Here is a 19,096-nt window from a genome sequence, read left to right as displayed (position 1 = left end):
AGGTAATAATGGTTAGCAACCTGAAAAATGTTCTTATCTGAAAAAAGCCCCAGACAGTAATAAATGAAATAATTGTACTAAACACATTAATCCATGTCGACGGCCCCCGGGGAGGTAGGGGGTGTGGGGATCTGTGAGTGTTAGAGGTAGTGAATGGCACTAACCTGCCAACAAAAAGAGTCTCTCTCTTTTCTCTCTCTCTTTCTCTCCTCGACCCTCAGCAAACAGTGTATTTTTTGCCCTGCCTTTCGGGAGGCAGGGGTCGTTATTAATCTTGCGGGCTTGCTTAGCTTCAGGCATCACAGCAGGGCAGCATCTGGGAGTGTGCGCATATGTGTGTATACTGTATGTGAGTGTCTAAGCCAAGATATGGATAATGCATGGGCAGAGACTGTGTGTGTTGTGTGTGTGTTTCATAATGAGGCAGACTATCATGTGTACCTCTGAATAGATGTTTATGTAAATATGAGTGTTTTCTCATCAATATTATATAGTAAGTCACAGTATATATATATATATATATATATATATATATATATATATATATATATATATATATATATATATATATATATATAAAATCTTACCCACATGGCAGGAAGTCATGGCTTTAAAATCTTCTGCAAGGACCATCGCCACTGGTTGGACATGATGTAAACCCTGCTGGCCAGTGGACACTGGAAAAAAATGAACATGATCACCACGGCAACCATCACAGCAAATATACTGTACATTGTAGACCTTGGGCCATGCATCCCACCAGCACTATAATACTGTCATAGTATGAGACCTGGGATAGGCCTTACAACTGACAGGCATGACGGACAGAACAGCATCATTTATTAGGACTGACCGAGTCTGGATACCCGGCCCGGGTTATTGACCCCAAGCAACAACCAATAGGGTTTCTCCGGTGTACAAAGCATTGAATAAGCAGAGCTGTCCAGCAAATGGTTGGATGGATGGAGCAGATGGATGACGTGGGATGAGTGTTTTCAATATGTAGTTAAATCTAAACGACTGTCTAACGTTGATGTGCACGCACAGTGATGCATTCAATGGTGTCCGACTTAATTTGTTGGTTATATAGAAAATATAACCAGCAACTGGCCAAGAACGAAAGGATTGCGGGTTAAAATAAAACACTCCGGGCTACACGTATGGGCTTTCCAGACAGGCAAAGGCGGAAAGGATACAGAGTTAAATATCATATCTAATAATCATGTTTTTAAAGGAAATCATATTAAGGTTGTTAAGAGGTGCGGCACCAAATGTCAGAACCGTGTTAGTTTCACGCGCTCTCTGATAGATGCGAAGCGACGAGCCGAAGGCGCTCGCGCTGACTCCCAGCTCGCGCAAGGGTATTTCCGTAGACAGAGCACGAGAGAGGGAGAGAAGCGCGAAGCTGGAACGTTCGACCAATCACAGCGAAGAGGAGGGGTTTCGCGAACCTATCCTAGCCAATGACAGCTCCGCAACGGTCACACGGCCCACGTGGGTCGAGAATGTTGTACTTATCAACGAACATGCATCGCATCCGCTCTGTCCAATCACGCGGGTGCGAAGTGTTAATCTCAACGCGGATTGGCTGGCAGTTTCATACAGTTCTTTATTCATCCCGTTGTTAACTCATTCCTACCACGCGTTTTTACTTTGGCTCACATTCCTCATCCACGTCCCTTTTTGGGAGAGGCATTTTCTTGTCAGCAAAATAAATGTCCCGAAGTTTAGGTGCAAATTGTATATAAAACATCCATCCTCTCTTTTATAATCAGCATCTATTAGGCCATAAACCATTAGCTTGATTACATTTGGATGAAATTTACATGAGCTCGAGTCTTGAGCTAAAAAAAGTCCTGTTGTTACGGATGTGTGAATTAACCCACGCACAAAATGAAATGTTCTTAATAAACTGATTGAATAGACGGATGTACGGTCTAAAAATACCCCACGATTGAGGGGGAAGCATGGCTCTATTCCTAGGTTGTAATAATAACAGGCCAAATTGTTGATGGAAATATTTAGCGCCATACCTCCCTAGCGTTTTCCCCATAAATTCAGCAAAGTCGTGGGAAAATGACCGGCGGATCTAAAAGAAGACCGATTCATTTAGTAGCCCACACTGAGGACTTTTAATTGCTTTAATGATTTAGGTACATGTTGCAACCATTTGGAATCCCGTTTCGCACCTTTCTTTAACCGGAAAGTCCCGTTTGGGCAGGGGGGGCTATAAAACAAAGATTAAAAATAGTCAAGAGAGTATAATCCCATCATGCAAACAGTCACAGAGGCACCACGTCTGACAAACCGAGCATTAATCTCTTATTTTCTTATGAAGGGACTCTGGTGGTCCTTGCGAGTCAACGCGTAAAGCGATAGTGACACCTAGAGGTCAGATGAAGAACTACGTTTGAAGGAAGGTGCGCCTTCCCGTTTACCCTCGATGAATTATGCAACAGACGTACAGTTTAGCTGCTCCCATGGTGGACGCAGAGGTCACCCACAGCCGCATGGCTACCACAGCTGTACTTTAAGGCTCAGGTGATGTCTTTGTTTGGATTGCTTGGGTAACGTTAGAAAGAAAGCAAATGACATTGCATTAACATACGGTCATTTAGCTTTTATCCACAGCAATATACAATAACATTTCCAATATTCTATTCTATTCTATATAAAACAATGCAACGTTGTCAAAATAAGTGCTATATAAATAAAATTGAAATTTACATGTGCATAAAAACACAATATTGGTCCAAAATCACATGCTGACCTCTCAGTTAAATATATGTTTAAATGTAAATGCAAAATTAGATCTGGGACTAATTTTATTTGCATTATAGAGGACCTAAATAGATACAGCCATTCGCCATATACGATGGCAAGTGCACCACCACTGTAAAAACAACAGTAGGTCTATTTGGAAAAAGCACCAGATTAAGCTGTCATTTTCCAAAACAGCACTGCTACCATTCATTCATTCATCCATTCGTTCATTCTTTCATTCTCGAAACCCACTTATCGTCTGCAGGTTCACAGGAGGGCTGGACCCTATCTCAGCATCTTGGGCCACAGGCAGGAAATACCCTGGATAGATGGTCAGTTAAGTGCTACCATTCCTACCAAATTTCATTTAAATACTAGAAATATACAAGGTAAGGGAAAAAATTGAATAAAAGCAAATATCATCTGGATGGTATACTGACTGAATATACATATGCATCACAGAGCATTTGAAAGGAGAGCCAAATGGATGTTCATGCAAACTAATGAACACCACCACATCATCACAAAAACACAATATTATTATGCGAATGGCAGGATATAACAAGGTTGATACAGAATTAAGAAGACTGAGCATTGGGTGTGGAAAGGGCAGGAGGAGAAGAAAGCGAGATACACTAAGAAAGGAGGGACAGAGAAGATTACGGATTAAGATGAGAGTGGAAGACAGGATAAGAATGGCAGGGATGATGAAGAGTGAGAGATAGATAAAGAAGGAGGGAAAGGAGAAAAAGAGACTGTTACATATGTTAGTAGTGGTATTAAGAGTGGCAGGGTTGTTCCCAACAGAGCAGTGGAATAGCAGCATTGCAGTTAATAGGGTAGAAAAAGCTGGGGGGGGGGCTGTTAAATCCGAAATGTTCATTTTTAAACTCAAGCTTTTTCTTTTCTCCCTCCACCCTCTCCATTCTCTCTCTCCCTCGCTCTCTCTCGAACTTTCTCTCTGACAATCGTGTTCCCTCCCCAGGCTGGGTAGTAATGATAGCTATTTGACTGCCATCAGAAGAGCTGGGTAATGGTCTCTAAAGAACCATTTCAGAGTCAACCTGGCAGCGCTGGCCTCCCAAAAACATCTGCTTGCCTATCAAGAGGTACCACTGCACACACTACACACACGTAAGCACACTCATGCATGGACACGCTCAGTGCATAGAGCTATGCCTGACTTAGGTAATGGACCATGAGAATGAACTTGTGTGCTGAATACCAATACAAATAAAAAAGTGGTAATAATGTTGAGGTTTGGGTAGCTGTTTTAAGCAGTAAATGATAATAAGGACTGGAGACTGGAAATAGACAAACATAAGAAATCAGGTTATTAATAAGCAGACTTGCATGTATATTTGATCTCAATGTGTTATTTTCTTCTGTTTATATTACGATAGTTCTCTTTTGTAGTATAACTAACCTGTATTTCCCGCAATTCAAATTAGACCACCGTTTTTGTGTTCCCATAGTCTGTAACATTGTATCTAATGTGGTTTTAATGTTTCAAGTTGGGTCTTTAAAGTATATGTTCATAGGTTGAATGGTGATAATCAATATTGTGTGCTATATATTTACAGATTACTGTATCAAATTTTACCACACTTCACTTTCCTTACAACATTTTGTGTTTTTTTCTGGTCAATTTATGTCACTTTGCCGCCCTCTGCTGGCACACATATATTCCTTTAATTCAGAAAGTTGCTCAGGGGTTGGCATAATACTCAACATTCAATTTTATTGCACTTTCTGTTCTAAACAAATTCTTATATATGAAGACCTTTTTTTATTCTTGATGTAGCTGTATAGACAAATATGTGTTTTGTGACTTATGTCCACTGTACGTGCAGTCAGAAGAATGAACCTGTCTCCCAGGTTACAATAGCTTTTCACTTTGAAAGAGCAAAGCTCCAAACTGTCAGTCAAGCTGTGAATGGATTATCTGCTATTGACAAGCTCTCAACTCATTTAAGAGAACCTAAATGAAAGGAGATCTGATTTTTACATTTACAGTTATGCATTTAGCTAATGCTTTTATCTAAAGCAATTTAAAGTGCATTTAAGCTATACATTTTGTCTGTATATGTGCTCCCTGGGAATCAAATCCATGGCCTTTGCACTACTACTGTAATGCTTTAATGCTTTCTACGGGTATCTTAATTAAAGGTGCCATAGAATGTAAAACTGTATTTATCTAGGCATAAATGAATAATAAGAGTACATGGTTATAACATATCTTGAGCCTTAAACACGATTGTTTCCTCCTTCTTATGTAAATCTCGTGCATGCCGCTGGAAAACAGGACAATCTCAACATAAGACATACACCCCAACATGAAATTTCACATTAAATTAAGTACAATGTTAAATAATGCTAAAGTTTTGACTGCTGAGTTAGTGCCATATGCTAGTTGATGCTATATATAAATAAATAAATAAATAAATAAATAAATAAATAAATAAATAAATAAATAAATAAATAAATATATATATATATATATATATATATATATATATATATATATATATATATATATATATATATATATATATATATATATATATATATAAACCCACAAACTTTACACTGAGATATGTCCATAAACAATCTCCAAACAATTGATTATTCCTAAAATTTCATATATTCGTCTTATACAGGCTCAAACATAAGGTTTGTTTACACACACAAAGCTACTGAAAGGAGCTGCTCTGTGAAACAGCCAATCAGTGCAGAGCTCAACATTATTATTCATGACCCTTTCAAATAAGGTAATAATATACCATTTCATTTTTAAAGGATATGTCAATTTTCTTTAAAAAAAATCCAGATAATTTACTCACCACCATGTCATCCAAAATGTTGATGTCTTTCTTTGTTCAGTCGAGAAGAAATTATGTTTTTTAAAGGAAAACATTCCAGGATTTTTCTAATTTGAATGGACTTTAATGGACCCCAACACTTAACAGTTTTAATGCAGTTTAAAATTGCAGTTTCAAAGGACTCTAAACGATCTCAAACGAGGCATAAGGGTCTTATCTAGCGAAACGATTGTCATTTTTGACGAGAAAAAAATGCACTTTTTAGAGTGTTTAGAGTCCTTTGAAACTCCGTTGAAACGTTTTAAATTGCATTAATACTATTACGTGTTGGGGTCAATTAAAGTCCATTGAAATGAGAAAAATCCTGGAATGTTTTCCTCAAAAAACATAATTTCTTCTCAACTGAACAAAGAAAGACATCAACATTTGGATGACATGGTGGTGAGTAAATTATCTGGATTTTTTAAAAGAAAATGGACTAATCCTTTAAGGCAAATCCTATGTTTGTAAATTGACATGTAAAACAATCTCTGTATAATTTTTGCACTTAATAAAGCCACAAACCGTCTATGTACAGTAGATATCAGAGAACAATTTAACTTATTATTTCAATGTATTCTTTGGCACCTTTAATGCTGGCACTAAATAGGTTTAATTATGAATAATCTACAAAAACTTATTTTAATTTGATGTTTTTTAATTAGCACTTTTGCAATTGTTTCAAAGCCGCTTTACATAAAACATATTTCTTGGAGCTATTATGGGGCATGTTATGTGAACCACTTCGATCACCCCTGTGTTAATTTGACTATTATTCTGAACCTAATAGGACATCATTTTTAGTTTATGTGTTTTGTATTTTGTTTTCTGGAAGGTGTTATGCCAGCACTTAACTGACAGCATGACTACTGTGTTCTGCATGGCTACGTTTTACAGTTTCGTCTGAAGCTTTGAGCAGCAGCAATCAAATTTAATGTATGCGTTTTCTTCTAAGTTGCTTTTTATGAAAGCATCTGCCTGCCAAGCACATAAAAGTGTAAATAAAATTATACAGGTCAGAGGGCATGTCTAAGGTTAACATCTCTGCTTAGAGGATCTCGATCAAAAGTAAACAAAGAATAGATTTGCCAAAGCCAATAATGGTTAATGAACGTCTTATTGTTCCTGTGCTTAGGACGAGTCTGTGTGTGTGTGTGTGTGTGTGTGCGCGCGCGTGTGTGTGTGTGTGTTGCAGGCTTACCCGTCTCGCATGCGGTCAGTCCCTAACAGATGGAAGGTTTTGCGTCCAAGACGCACCCAAGGAGAGAAGGAGGGGTTTGGGGGCTCCTATGGATTAGATTGGTCTAATAAAAGAGTTGGTTAATTGAAAGGCAGATTAGGGGCCATATAGGAGACAGACATCTCTAGGATTTGAAATAAATTGTCGATATGCATTTATTCAAACAATATAGCCATTGAAATGCTAAGCACGCAACATCAGTCACTGTAAATTGTAAATAAAAAGTCAGGCATGCATCTGTTTGTATACATAACCTTCAAATACACTCACACACTTATGCACACATTGCCGTAATAAAGATGACCCACAGAGCTTGCAATCAGAGAAGTCATGTAACTGTATACTGAGTGTGCACTAGAAAGCTGATCCCCTCTCAGGCCACTACGACTGGTGCTGGGGGAGGGCTCTGGTTACCCAGCTTTGTGTCAAAACGGCATCAGCTAAGAGTTAGAGACTGGGTGGAGGACAAAAGCTGGCAGACTATAGAGCGGGTGGATTACTGGGCCTCTAGAAAGAGACTACAGTATAAGACTATAGAGAGACGAGAGAAGACATAACAAGAAAGATAAGAAGATAGAGGTGTTTGCATATCCCAACCTGGAGTCTTATTGGGCATTTTTTTTGGCACTGACATGCCACTGCTCCTTGAGATCTCAAAGGAAAGCCATTTAAATGATGTGTCTATTTGAAAGACACAAATAAAGCCAGACATCCGTTCTAAAGGACACAAGATGTGACTGAAGTGAAATGACTTAGCAGCGGACAAGGAGGAGACGAATTAATCAAACGTCAAACAGGAGGGCCGAGGCGAGGCATCGTGAAGCAGCTTGGTCTGGAAGCAACATCTCTTTAAGAGATCAGAAGTCCCATAATCCCAACGGCGGCCACTGGAGAGGACGAGAGACAGAGAAACGAAGGTAAATTGAGAAGCAAAGGGAATGAGAAAAAGGAAGGGGGTGAAAGAGGCACAGAGGAAGTGGAACCATTGGGATCAGGGTGACGTCAACGGCCCTCTGGATTGAGGCGTTGAGTCCTCCTGATTATAATCTGAGCTGATTAGGAAACAGAGGAAAAAATCTCCAGAGCATTTGCAAGCTCCCCGGGGAGCAGGACGTCGTTTACAGAGAGGACAACAAAACCAAAGGACCTGAGTTACTTAGGAGTCTAAAGAAAACTTTAGGCCTATATCTAAAAAGTTACGGATAGCAGACAAGGAGTCTATACTGTAGTGAAGAGAACTTTATCTTCTTACTGGCTGTCCCTAACACGAAGCAAATAAATCAGGACACATTAGAGGTCTAACGTTGTAAGTCTGCAGGCTTTTGATAGATTCGGTTTCTTCTTGGGACTTCGGTCTGGGTTTTTAAGCCAGGATGCCCCCCAATGGCAGTAAAGCCCTCAAGCTGCAATTCGGGCTTATAAACCACGAGAATCGCTATTTAACGGCCGAAGCCTTCGGCTTTAAAGTAAATGCTTCAGCTTCAAGTCTCAAGAAGAAGCAGATATGGACCCTGGAGCAGGATGAGCGGGACGGCCAGGTGGTTTTCCTGCGTAGTCACCTAGGTCGCTACCTGGCCTCCGACAAAGATGGAAAAGTGAGCTGCGAGGCTGAGACGAAAGAGAACGACTGCCGCTTTCTAATCGTGGCTCAGTCGGATGGACGTTGGGCCTTGCAGTCCGAGCCATATCTGCGTTTCTTTGGAGGTTCAGATGACTACCTATCCTGCTTTGCTCAGACCATCGGCGAAGCAGAACTATGGGCCGTCCACCTGGCCCTTCACCCCCAGGCCAATCTGCTCAGCGTGGCCCGCAAACGCTATGCCCATCTGGCGGCCCCTGAGGGAGAGATCGCTGTGGACAGCAACATCCCATGGGGTGTGGATGCTCTTCTTACTCTTGTGTACATGAATGGCAAATACTGTCTTAAGACCAGTGACAGCCGTTTCTTGAGCAATGATGGGAAACTGTCCAACGAAAGCGGCCGTGGAACAGGTTACACCTTGGAACTCAAGTCAGGCAAGTTGGCCTTCAAGGACTATGAGGGGAAATACTTGACACCCATGGGTCCCACTGGAACCCTGCGTTCCGGACGCTGCTCCAAGCCTGGCAAAGATGAACTGTTTGATCTTGAGGAGAGCCATCCACAAGTAGTGTTTCAGTCTGCCAACAACAGATTCGTCTCTATTCGACAGGGTAAGTTGACATTTTTGAAGTTTTTGACATTGCCTTGTAAAGACATGCAGGCCCCTGGTTACAGAGACACCACTGGAGCTAGCATTATAATTCTGTTCTAGAATCAGATACAGCAGTATAGTATACTGCAAAATCTTTTAGATATTGTATAAACACATTAAACAAATCAAGGGGTTATCCCTTTCTCTTTCTGCACTCCTGTGGTGTCTTATGTAACAGATGTATGAGAGACCTCATTCCACCTATTAAGTATCCCTAATACCTGTTGGATAACCAAATCTAGAAATCTAGAGTATGGCGTGCAGGCACGTAGAATGAATAAAAATACGCATGCATCTGTGCTCCACCATGGCTTCCCTTCAATGTAAAGATAAGGTGAAAAGTATAAATATATCTCAATTGCTTCATAGACTTACCGTATAATAAATTAGATTATTGTAGTCTGGCCATAATCTTCACTGAACCCCTATCAATCTCACCCCCCATTTGTGTTTTGTATGTAAGCATGGCACGAAAATAACTTGCATGCAAAATTGCAGCTGCATGGCAAACTATGCACACATAGTCAGATGTATGGAAACCAGTGTGGAGAGCAGGTGACCACTGAGTCACGCCTATGAGCATGACCTCACAGAAATAATATACGGCAGCTGTCTCTTCAGCTGAGTAAGCCAATATTAATCCGCCACACATAGCCGAATCTTATCCTCTGGCTAACAAACATACTGCATAATTGTAGTTTCCTGTCTTGACTGGGCAGCTAAGTTCTGAAATGTAAATCTTGCATGCTGTAACGTTATCCATTATCTCCAGAACAGAACTCTTGGTAAGCATTTAAAGCCACCTGCAATACATAAATTACTGGGAAAACTGAACGGCTTTGAATATCCACAATAGGGAAGCTGGCTCAGTAACATATCTCACATTTTCACAGACCAATACAATTTTCTCCTTTTGGCCTTATTTAGAAAAAACATCAAACACTGATATATGCACATGTACACGCACACACACATGCAAAGACTCGCACACACTGGTGGCAAGGTGTGATAAATAATTGAGTGGGGCATTTCAATGATGGAGGAGTCTGCTTTCAGAAACACAAGCCTTCCGCTGCTTTTCTTTATCTTGGGAGCTGGATGCAAAATCAGAAAGCCACAAAATCAGGGAGCAGTTGGGTTTTAGGCTGATGGGTCAAAACCCAATAAGGAGAAAAATAGACAATGGAAAGTGCATGTGAAAGTAAACCAGAAAAGAGCACAAGAATGATCAGATACAGTACACAATGGACTGAGACATAAAGCATTATGGGTGTGGACAGGTGGACGGTACCGCTTTTTGTCGTTGTCACTGTTAAAAGTTCATAAATCATAGAGGTTTGCTGCAAATCCTCAGGGAGGACATCATGTTGTATGGTGTGTTTAGCTTACCCATGGGATAAAGACATTTAACAGCAGAAAGTTAGATCATTCAAAGCAAAAGTAGTAGCCTCGAGCCTATTGAGAGCATAAAGAATATGATTTAGTTACAAGGCAGCTATTATATAAAAAATATGTGACCTAAATTGAAAGGCCACTAATCAAAAATTATTCAAACATCTTTTAAAAATAAAAGATTGTATGATAACCAAAACTGTGCCAATTATACCCGTTTAAAGGGGCCATGGCATGAAAATCTGACTTTTTCCATGTTTAAGTGCTATGATTGGGTGCTTCAATCAACCTAGAAAATGTGAAAAAGATCAACCCAGTAACTTTGGTTTACCAAAACGTTCTCTACAAGTACATGAAAAAATAGGTCGTTGGAATTTGGCCCCATTTATGATGTCATAAGGAGCTCTTATTATAATAATACCACACTTTAATCTGCACTATCCAACCACGTCACTGCCATTTATTGCAGAGAAAAGCACAATTGAGTTTAAATAGCAACAAACCACCATCATTGTGATCAGTGTTTGAATTTCATCAGCTCATTTGCATTTTAAAGGACACACCCAAAACGGCACATTTTTGCACACACCTACAAAGTGTCAATTTTAACATGCTATAATAAATTATATATATGGTATTTCGAGTTAAATCTTCACATATGTGCTCTGGGGACACCAAAGATTTATTTGACATCTTAAAAAAGTCTTTAAATGTCTTATATTTAGTGTCTTTTTCTTATCATTGGCATTTTTAAGCATAAACCTCTCAAAATCTGATACATAGAATTTATAAAATGGCAGTGAAATGAATGAATATGAACTCAAATGTTTTTACTTTACACATTTTGCTTACTATTTAAATGTATTTTGCCAGGTGTTCCTGTAACTTCGTGTGCAAAAAGGTTGTGGGTCAAATCCCAGTGAGCACAAAAAATGTATAGCTTTAATGTAAGTAGCTTTGTTTAAAGGGACAATAAGTAGGATTTACCCCCATCTAGTGGTGAAATTGTATTTTGCATTTTAACGAATAGGGCTCTCTAGCGCCTCGCTTTTCCAAATGCGTGTTGCAACTAGGTAGCTGTTATGTAATCACTGATCTCCTTGTCCGTGTCAGCTAGTTCGCGTGTTCTGAATGAAAACGCATTGTGGAAATGCGTTGCTAGGCTGGTGCTTTTTGTCCCTCTCTGCTATTATAGTTTATCAATATGGCGGAACGACATGGAAGCCTCTTTGGACTTACCCGTTCAATGTAAGTAAATAGAAGACATTCTAAGCTTACAAAGAAAAGTCAGATCACTGGAAGAGGTCATTTGACACCAACAAGGACATATTTATGAATAAAGACATTGATTTTGATTAATAAAACACTTAAAACCCTATTACTGTCCCGTTAAAAGCATCTACCAAATGCATTGTAATTTTAAACATCTTACCCATTATTTTTATTCACAATTTTAATAAGAACAATTTAGATCTCAAGTGACAATGTAACTGCACTGAATCCCAAAGTATTACATTAGGACTGTAATAGATCAACATATTACCAAAACCTAGGCATTTCATTATGGGTAAAAAAAGACAAGTCAAAATGACACAGACCAGATGGAACAGTTGTTCTTAATGAGCGAGCTGCGTTTCTTTCCATCTACTGCACATTCATTTTGTGCAAAAAGCAATTAGGTAAAGTAATTCTGCTAATGGATGAAGCAGTTCATTTCTTTCGGAGTCTCTTCATGATGAAGGGAACAAGAGATGACTTCAGACAGGTCTGCCAATCAGCTCTGTAAGTCTGAGCTTCAGTAAGCCCTCACCCAAGGGCGCAACACAGATGATCTGTTTATCAGTAATGAGTATTTTCACTAACTATTTTGGTTTGGGTCAGAGTTTGGTGCCTGTTGAGTAACGATTTCTTGCAACAGATTGTGTGCACGGTTGCAGTTAAGTCGTAAAGATGGCATACGGTCAGATATCTGTTACCATGTTCTTCATCACCTCCACAATCTTCCATGGAGAATTGCGATCAGGAGGAGAGTAACAAGGAGATGAGAGGAAAAAAATAAGGAAGGCAAGAAAAAAAAGAAAGGCAACAGTGATCCACAAGCGATAGTGGATTGAGATATCACTTTACCATTAAAAATTAATCTCCAAGTAACTGTCGTTGTACATTTATATAGTACCGCTTTAGTTTTGGGCTGAATAATACTATATGATGATGACCTTTCAGAGAAGAATCGATTTGACCAGTTTTCATCTAAACCTAAACATATCTTGACCCATGAACTCGTTTAGGTTAAACCAAACTTCGCCTTTTGGGTTGTTTTGTGTACTCCCGCAGGTATTTGACCAGGTCCGCATGCAGTGATCTACATGCCCCAGTTTTATCTGTCTCTATGTCTCTGGATACTGTTACATTAGACAGAAATGGGTTGGTAAATTGAGAGGGAGCGTCCTGTGATGGGAGTGAGGTCACTCTCTGGAGTTCAGGATTGGGCTCAGTAATCACAATGCCGTGGATGAGGAATGATCAGAAGAGGAGATAGAGTGTCCTGGCCCAGCTGGCCTCTCTTCTTCTATCTTTGGTGCAAAACCAAAGCAGAGTCAGACGTGAAATTGGAAAATAAAGTGTAACGGGCCACAGAAATGAAAACCACTGCAGCAGAGTGATGCTTGATCTGGAAAAAAAACATCTGAGGCTGTTTCTTTTTTATCCTCTGATTTTGTCTTGATTAGAAAGCTGACTTTGTTTTTGGAGCCTTAGAGGTTTGCTCTTTCTTAGCTCGGGAGATTTTTGCATTCTCTGTTTGAGTCTCCTATATTTCTCCTAAAATTCGCCACGAGGAGTAAAAATAGAAACAAATTAGACTTTTTTTATACAGTACAAAGCTAAGTATGTTGCATAGCTCAAATAATTTTGCTTTGAAATGTCTGCTTTTGATTTCAGACTCTAGTCTGACTTTTGTTCTGAGCACAGCTTGAGACATTCCCGAGATCTCTTCAAAAACACTGTAGTTCAAGTCTGTGATGATTTTATTACTATTTAAGAGAAACAATTGAGATTTGGTAGTAAGGGTAGGGGTGCGCATATACTATGTTTTCTCATTATTGTCTTAAAGAGATAGTTCACACAAAAATGAAAATTCTTTCATCATTTACTTACCCTGATGCTTTTTTTTAAACCTGTATGTGTTTCTTTAAGAAACATATCAAGACGATATGTTCATAAATGATGGTAAGTACAAAATTGATGGTACTGTACTGTACCTATTGCCTTCCATAGTAGGAAAATAAATACTACGGTAGTCAGTTGGTCCCATCAACTGTGTGCTTACTATCATTTTTCAAAAAATATCTTCTTGTACAGGTTTAAACCAGCATTGAAAAACTATGTACGATATACAGACCCCGAAAAGAAGACTGTGCTGAACGAAGTCATAATTTTTGGACCAAAATGTATCTTCAATGCTTCAACAAATTCTAACTGACTCACTGATGTCACATGGACTACTTTGATGATGTTTTTATTACCATTCTAGACATGGACAGTATACCTTAAGGGTCAGAAATTGTAAACATCTTAAACTGTGTTTCGAAGATGAACGTAGGTCTTACAGAATTGGGACAGCATGAGGGTGAGTCATTAATGACATTTTTTTTTTCATTTTTGGGTGAACTATCCCTTTAATATCAGATCATGTGTCAATTACTTAAAGACATTAGGAATCAGATTGTAGAGTCCAATTTACAAACTAGGGTTCCAGAGAGGCGGAACGTTTTGGGGAAATTTCGAGAAACTTTCAATGGGAATTTAATCTGGGTAATTTTGGAAATATTCCAAATTGGACATTTAAGAGGAATTTAAGGTAATTATTTGAAAAGTTGGGGAAATTAATATAAACTATATCATATACAAACATAAATAAACATTTAGTTTGGTTAAACGCAGACATGCATGCAAGGTAATACAAATCTTGAAGAATCCTGATACTTGCATTCATCAAGCCTCAATTTAATTAATCAAAAAAAGCATGCTTGATAAGATACTTATTTCAAAAACATAAAAAATATCAATGTATTCAAACTTTTGGGTGGTACAGTAATTTTGTATGATAACAGAAAACTGGCTAGCAGAATGTAGAAGAAACTATCAAGAAATTATCTGTGCATGTTATGGAAGAATGCAAGTACGTGCAGGGTGTGTGGCCTCAATCGCCCTTCAGTAGCAGTGTGCTGTGTGCATGTGAGAACTGTACAGGGTAGAAATTCAACTGAAAGTGCATTAAATCTTTTTGTTTTAAACAAAATTATGCTGCAAGATTTTTTTAAACTACATTTAATTCAATTAAAGGCGCTCTAAGCGAATCCGTGTGACGTTACTTTTTGTTGATGTTTGAACTGTTTTCATACAAGCGGAGCGTAGCTAACTCCTCCCCCTCCCTTCCGTGCTTTCATGAACGTGCCTAACCCCCACCCCCAAATCATTCTTGTCGTTTATTGGCTGGAACACTTTGTTATCGTTTCTGGTAGTAGGTTTGGCCACTTTGTTTGTATTGCAGTTTGTGGAGCCTAGGCTGTCTACAGAGATCGCGTTTTTTTACAGTTTGATCAGCGGACAGGCAGCAAGCAGATAGTGAGGAGATGTTAGCTGTATGTAACAAAAAATGTTTTATGGTCTAAAACGCGTGAATTTGCTTAGAGCACCTTTAAGAGAAAACGCTTCCCTGACAATGACGAGTATTTCCGGCTTTCAGCAATACCGCTACTATCCACAAAATTAAATTATCTCAGCTTTTTGCTCAAAATTTGGTGTTTTTGAATAAACCTACCCATATTTGAGAGGTGATAAGAAGAGAACTAACGAAGGTATGATGAAAGGTTTTTTTTTTAAAGCAGCGGGACTGTTCTTTCATTTGATATATTGTATGTTTAGATATTTAAAGAAGAAAATTTTCTGGAAGGCATTAAACTTTTGTGAAAATCATGAAAAATGCTGGCGCTGGCTGGCAACTTTTTTTTAAAAGGCTGGCGGGGAAAGAGTTAAGTTCCCTGTTATAGGCAACTCTGCATTTTTTTCAAATTCCCATTTACTCCCATCAATTCTCATTAATTCCCATATATTCCCATTAATTTCCATGTAAAGTTTCCATCTTTGAAAATTCCCAGAATTTTGCAACCTTATTACAAACACAGAAATCTATTTAAAGATCATAATGATTAGTTAAAAAACAAACAAACAAAAGAAACTAAAGAAAAATATTAGTATGCAGCACTAAATCACAGCAAAAAAATGCAATCTATGCTGGAGTGATCAATGCCTGCAGATTCTGCTGATAGTCTTGTTATTTTTTCCCCAGTGTGTCTCAGACACCCCACGGCGGCCCGTAGAAACAGAGGTATTACTGCAGCCTCCCCACTGATTTTACTCTACCCCTCTCTGGGCAGCAGTGATTGTACATAAGGCGCTCAAAAAAGCTGCTTATTGGGCCCTACAACGAAGCTTTGTGTCTTTTTACATGCAGAGAATTAGGAGAGGTCACAGCCTGGGACGGGAGGAGCAGGAAGGATGACAAAGTCGAAGGGAATAAGACTGCAGGATCACGCCTGTTAGAGGATTAAGATAACGATCAAGGGATATTTTCAGAGACATATCCACTTTAAGTCTTAGCCACTACAATCTGTCCGATGCACGATACCAGCACTTTTGTTTAAGATTTTCATTCATTCATTTAGTTTTAGACGTTTAGGTTTCTATTTACCATTTCTATTTATGCATTTGGCAGATGCTTTTATCCAAAGCGATTTACAGTGCATTCAATTTATACATTTTTTATTAGTATGTGTGTTCCCATGGGATTAAACCCATAACTTTTAGGATGCTAGTTCAATACTCTACACTGACAGAATTTTTTTAAAATTCCCTAGCTGTCACTGGACCGATATTCTTGCAAAAGAGTTCATATTAGTACCTCAAAGGTACATATTGGTACCAAACGTATACATATATGTACCTACAGTATTAGGACCTTTTTAAAGGCTACTTCCCCAGTACTTGAGCTTGATACCATTTTTTTTTTACAATTTTTCCTGACACTGTACCAACTGAGCTACAGGAACACAAGAAAATGTATGTGGTCTTATATATTTAGTGTTTATTTTTTTGTTTATAGACTACCTGTGAAAAAATGCTCATGCTTTTTAGTATATTCTTGAAATCTATTGTGTTTCTGTTATTTTGTACATTTAAAGTTACAATACAATAAAATTAAAAACTGAAAAAAAAGTTAAAAACAAGTTTAATTGAAATGTGATTGGACGGCCATGTGAGAACTGACATGTGAGAACTGGCGGAGCTTTTCACCCAAAGTTAAATCTCTTTCAACTCTCGACCCCGAGCGCGGAAAAAACGCAGAGCGCCGGCTTATTTGAAAAGCGCAGAGTTTCAATTGGAATCAATTAAAAACATGCGCTGGCCGCAGGCGTAACAGCTTTGGTGTGCACGCCCCCTAGCTAAACCAACTTTTTTAGTTAATGATCTGTAAGAATGGGGCTTTATTAGTGCTGTTCATTGATTTGAGTAACTTTTTTGACATTTGGGTATAAAGGGATTCAATGCTACAATATATGGTGTAAAAACGTCTGAGTGCTGCCCTCTTTAGGTTGAACGGTGGCTATCGCAGTTGAATTTTCCTATTGGATGTTGCGGTACTACGTGAGATAAGCGGTACAACGTGACGTAAGCAAGTTCAAGCTCACCTTTTTACCATCTCACCACATCCTTGGTACGAGCTCAGTTCGTCCCCTCTATCTCCGTTGGGGTCTGCCCACTTTCTTGCATTTTTCAAATATTGCCAGTGGATGGAGTCAGGCTCTGACCAGAGGTTTAGTTACTCTTTAATCAAAACCTAAAAGGAATAGTCTACTCATTTTCAATATTAAAATATGTTATTACCTTAACTAAGAATTGTTGATACATCCCTCTATCATCTGTGTGCGTGCACGTAAGCGCTGGAGCGCGCTGCGACGCTTCGATAGCATTTAGCTTAGCCCCATTCATTCAATGGTACCATTTAGAGATAAAGTTAGAAGTGACCAAACACATCAACGTTTTTCCTATTTAAGACGAGTAGTTATACGAGCAAGTTTGGTGGTACAAAATAAAACATAGCGCTTTTCTAAGCGGATTTAAAAGAGGAACTATATTTTATGACGTAATAGCACTTTTGGGAGTACTTCGACTCGCCTGAAAAGTCCGCTCCCCTTCTCCCTCTCATAATGGGAGAGGGAGGGTGTTACTGCGCCGAGTCAAAGTACTCCCATAAGTGCTATTACGCCATAAAATATAGTTCCTCTTTTAAATCCGCTTAGAAAAGCGCTACGTTTTATTTTGTACCACCAAACTTGCTCGTATAACTACTCGTCTTAAATAGGAAAAACGTTGATGTGTTTGGTCACTTCTAACTTTATCTCTAAATGGTACCATTGAATGAATGGGGCTAAGCTAAATGCTATCGAAGCGTCGCAGCACGCTCCAGCACTTACGTGCATGCACACAGATGATAGAGGGATGTATCAACAATTCTTATTTAAGGTAATAACATATTTTAATATTGAAAATGAGTAGACTATTCCTTTAATCTCCTCCCCTTCTCAAAACGATCTCTCTTTACTTCCGGTCAGGAGCTATGGCACCTGGGTGGGGTCCGGGAAAAGATTGCAGCGATTAGCAATTTGCAACATTCTCGACGGACGAATTCAAATCCCACCCTACCTTTTGTTCATTTCAGAAGCCTTACACTCAGATATATACGTCATGACGGGGAAAATAAGACAATCAATAATTCTGTTTCATGGCGACTTTAAAGATGCAATCAGGGAGTTTTAGCAGCATCTAGTCGTGAGACTGTGAATTGCAACCAACGACTCAGTCTAAAGGTCACCTGTCCTTTTCAAAAAAGCAAAGTGAAGCTACAGTCAAACATCTCATCTTTTGAGACAACGTAGTGACAAAACGCGCTCTTATAACAGTTTGTCTGTTTAGGGCTACTGTAGAAACATGACGGTGACTTCAATGTTAGGGGACCCTCGGTGTATATAGATAAAAACAGCTAGATCCTGATAAAAATTTTTACACATTGTACCTTTAAATAAACTGCACACATATATGTAGCCTACAAAGTGACCAGCATACATAGGAACTAGGGTGTGCAGAGCTTTAATCTCCTGTACCTTTAAGCTAAAAGGTCATGGGTTTGATCTTATTGATAAAATGAATACCCTGTAATGCACTGTAATTCAATTTGGACAAAAGCGTCTGCCAAATGCATAAATATAAGATGTAAATGTGATGTTTTTAACCGGTAACATTCAACATAAACAAAACTTAATGAAAAAATAAAAAGGAATGAACAGAGAACAAAGACAGCATGAATTTGACCATACCTTTACGGCTGACATGTGAACTCTTGTGTATTATACTATAGTTTTTATCACCTGTTTTCAAGACGTGTTTTAAATGTGGCCATGCATTGCATTTTAATCCAATAAACGGCCATGACACAATCCCTGGACTAATTGGCATGGAAACGCAGTTGGGTGCAACAAGGCCTCTGT

The 19,096-nt window shown here is 38.9% G+C and overlaps 1 protein-coding gene across 1 annotated transcript in view; it reads left to right on the top strand.

Moving 5' to 3' along the window:
- fscn2b (fascin actin-bundling protein 2b, retinal) overlaps positions 1-19,096 on the top strand; it is a 71,878-nt gene that overhangs the window by 45,950 nt on the left and 6,832 nt on the right. Inside the window, exons 4-6 of the mRNA XM_055177194.2 lie at positions 3,029-3,095; positions 3,749-3,872; positions 6,820-9,057. Coding sequence (XP_055033169.1) covers positions 8,238-9,057 — 820 coding nt within the window. The 5' untranslated portion in view covers positions 3,029-3,095; positions 3,749-3,872; positions 6,820-8,237. The remainder of the gene's footprint in view (positions 1-3,028; positions 3,096-3,748; positions 3,873-6,819; positions 9,058-19,096) is intronic.

The sequence above is a fragment of the Misgurnus anguillicaudatus genome, chromosome 4 (assembly GCF_027580225.2).
Source record: "Misgurnus anguillicaudatus chromosome 4, ASM2758022v2, whole genome shotgun sequence".
In the NCBI taxonomy this organism is placed as follows: domain Eukaryota; kingdom Metazoa; phylum Chordata; class Actinopteri; order Cypriniformes; family Cobitidae; genus Misgurnus; species Misgurnus anguillicaudatus.
Note: the sequence above shows the minus strand (reverse complement) of the source record. Positions and strands in the feature narration are given on the sequence as shown.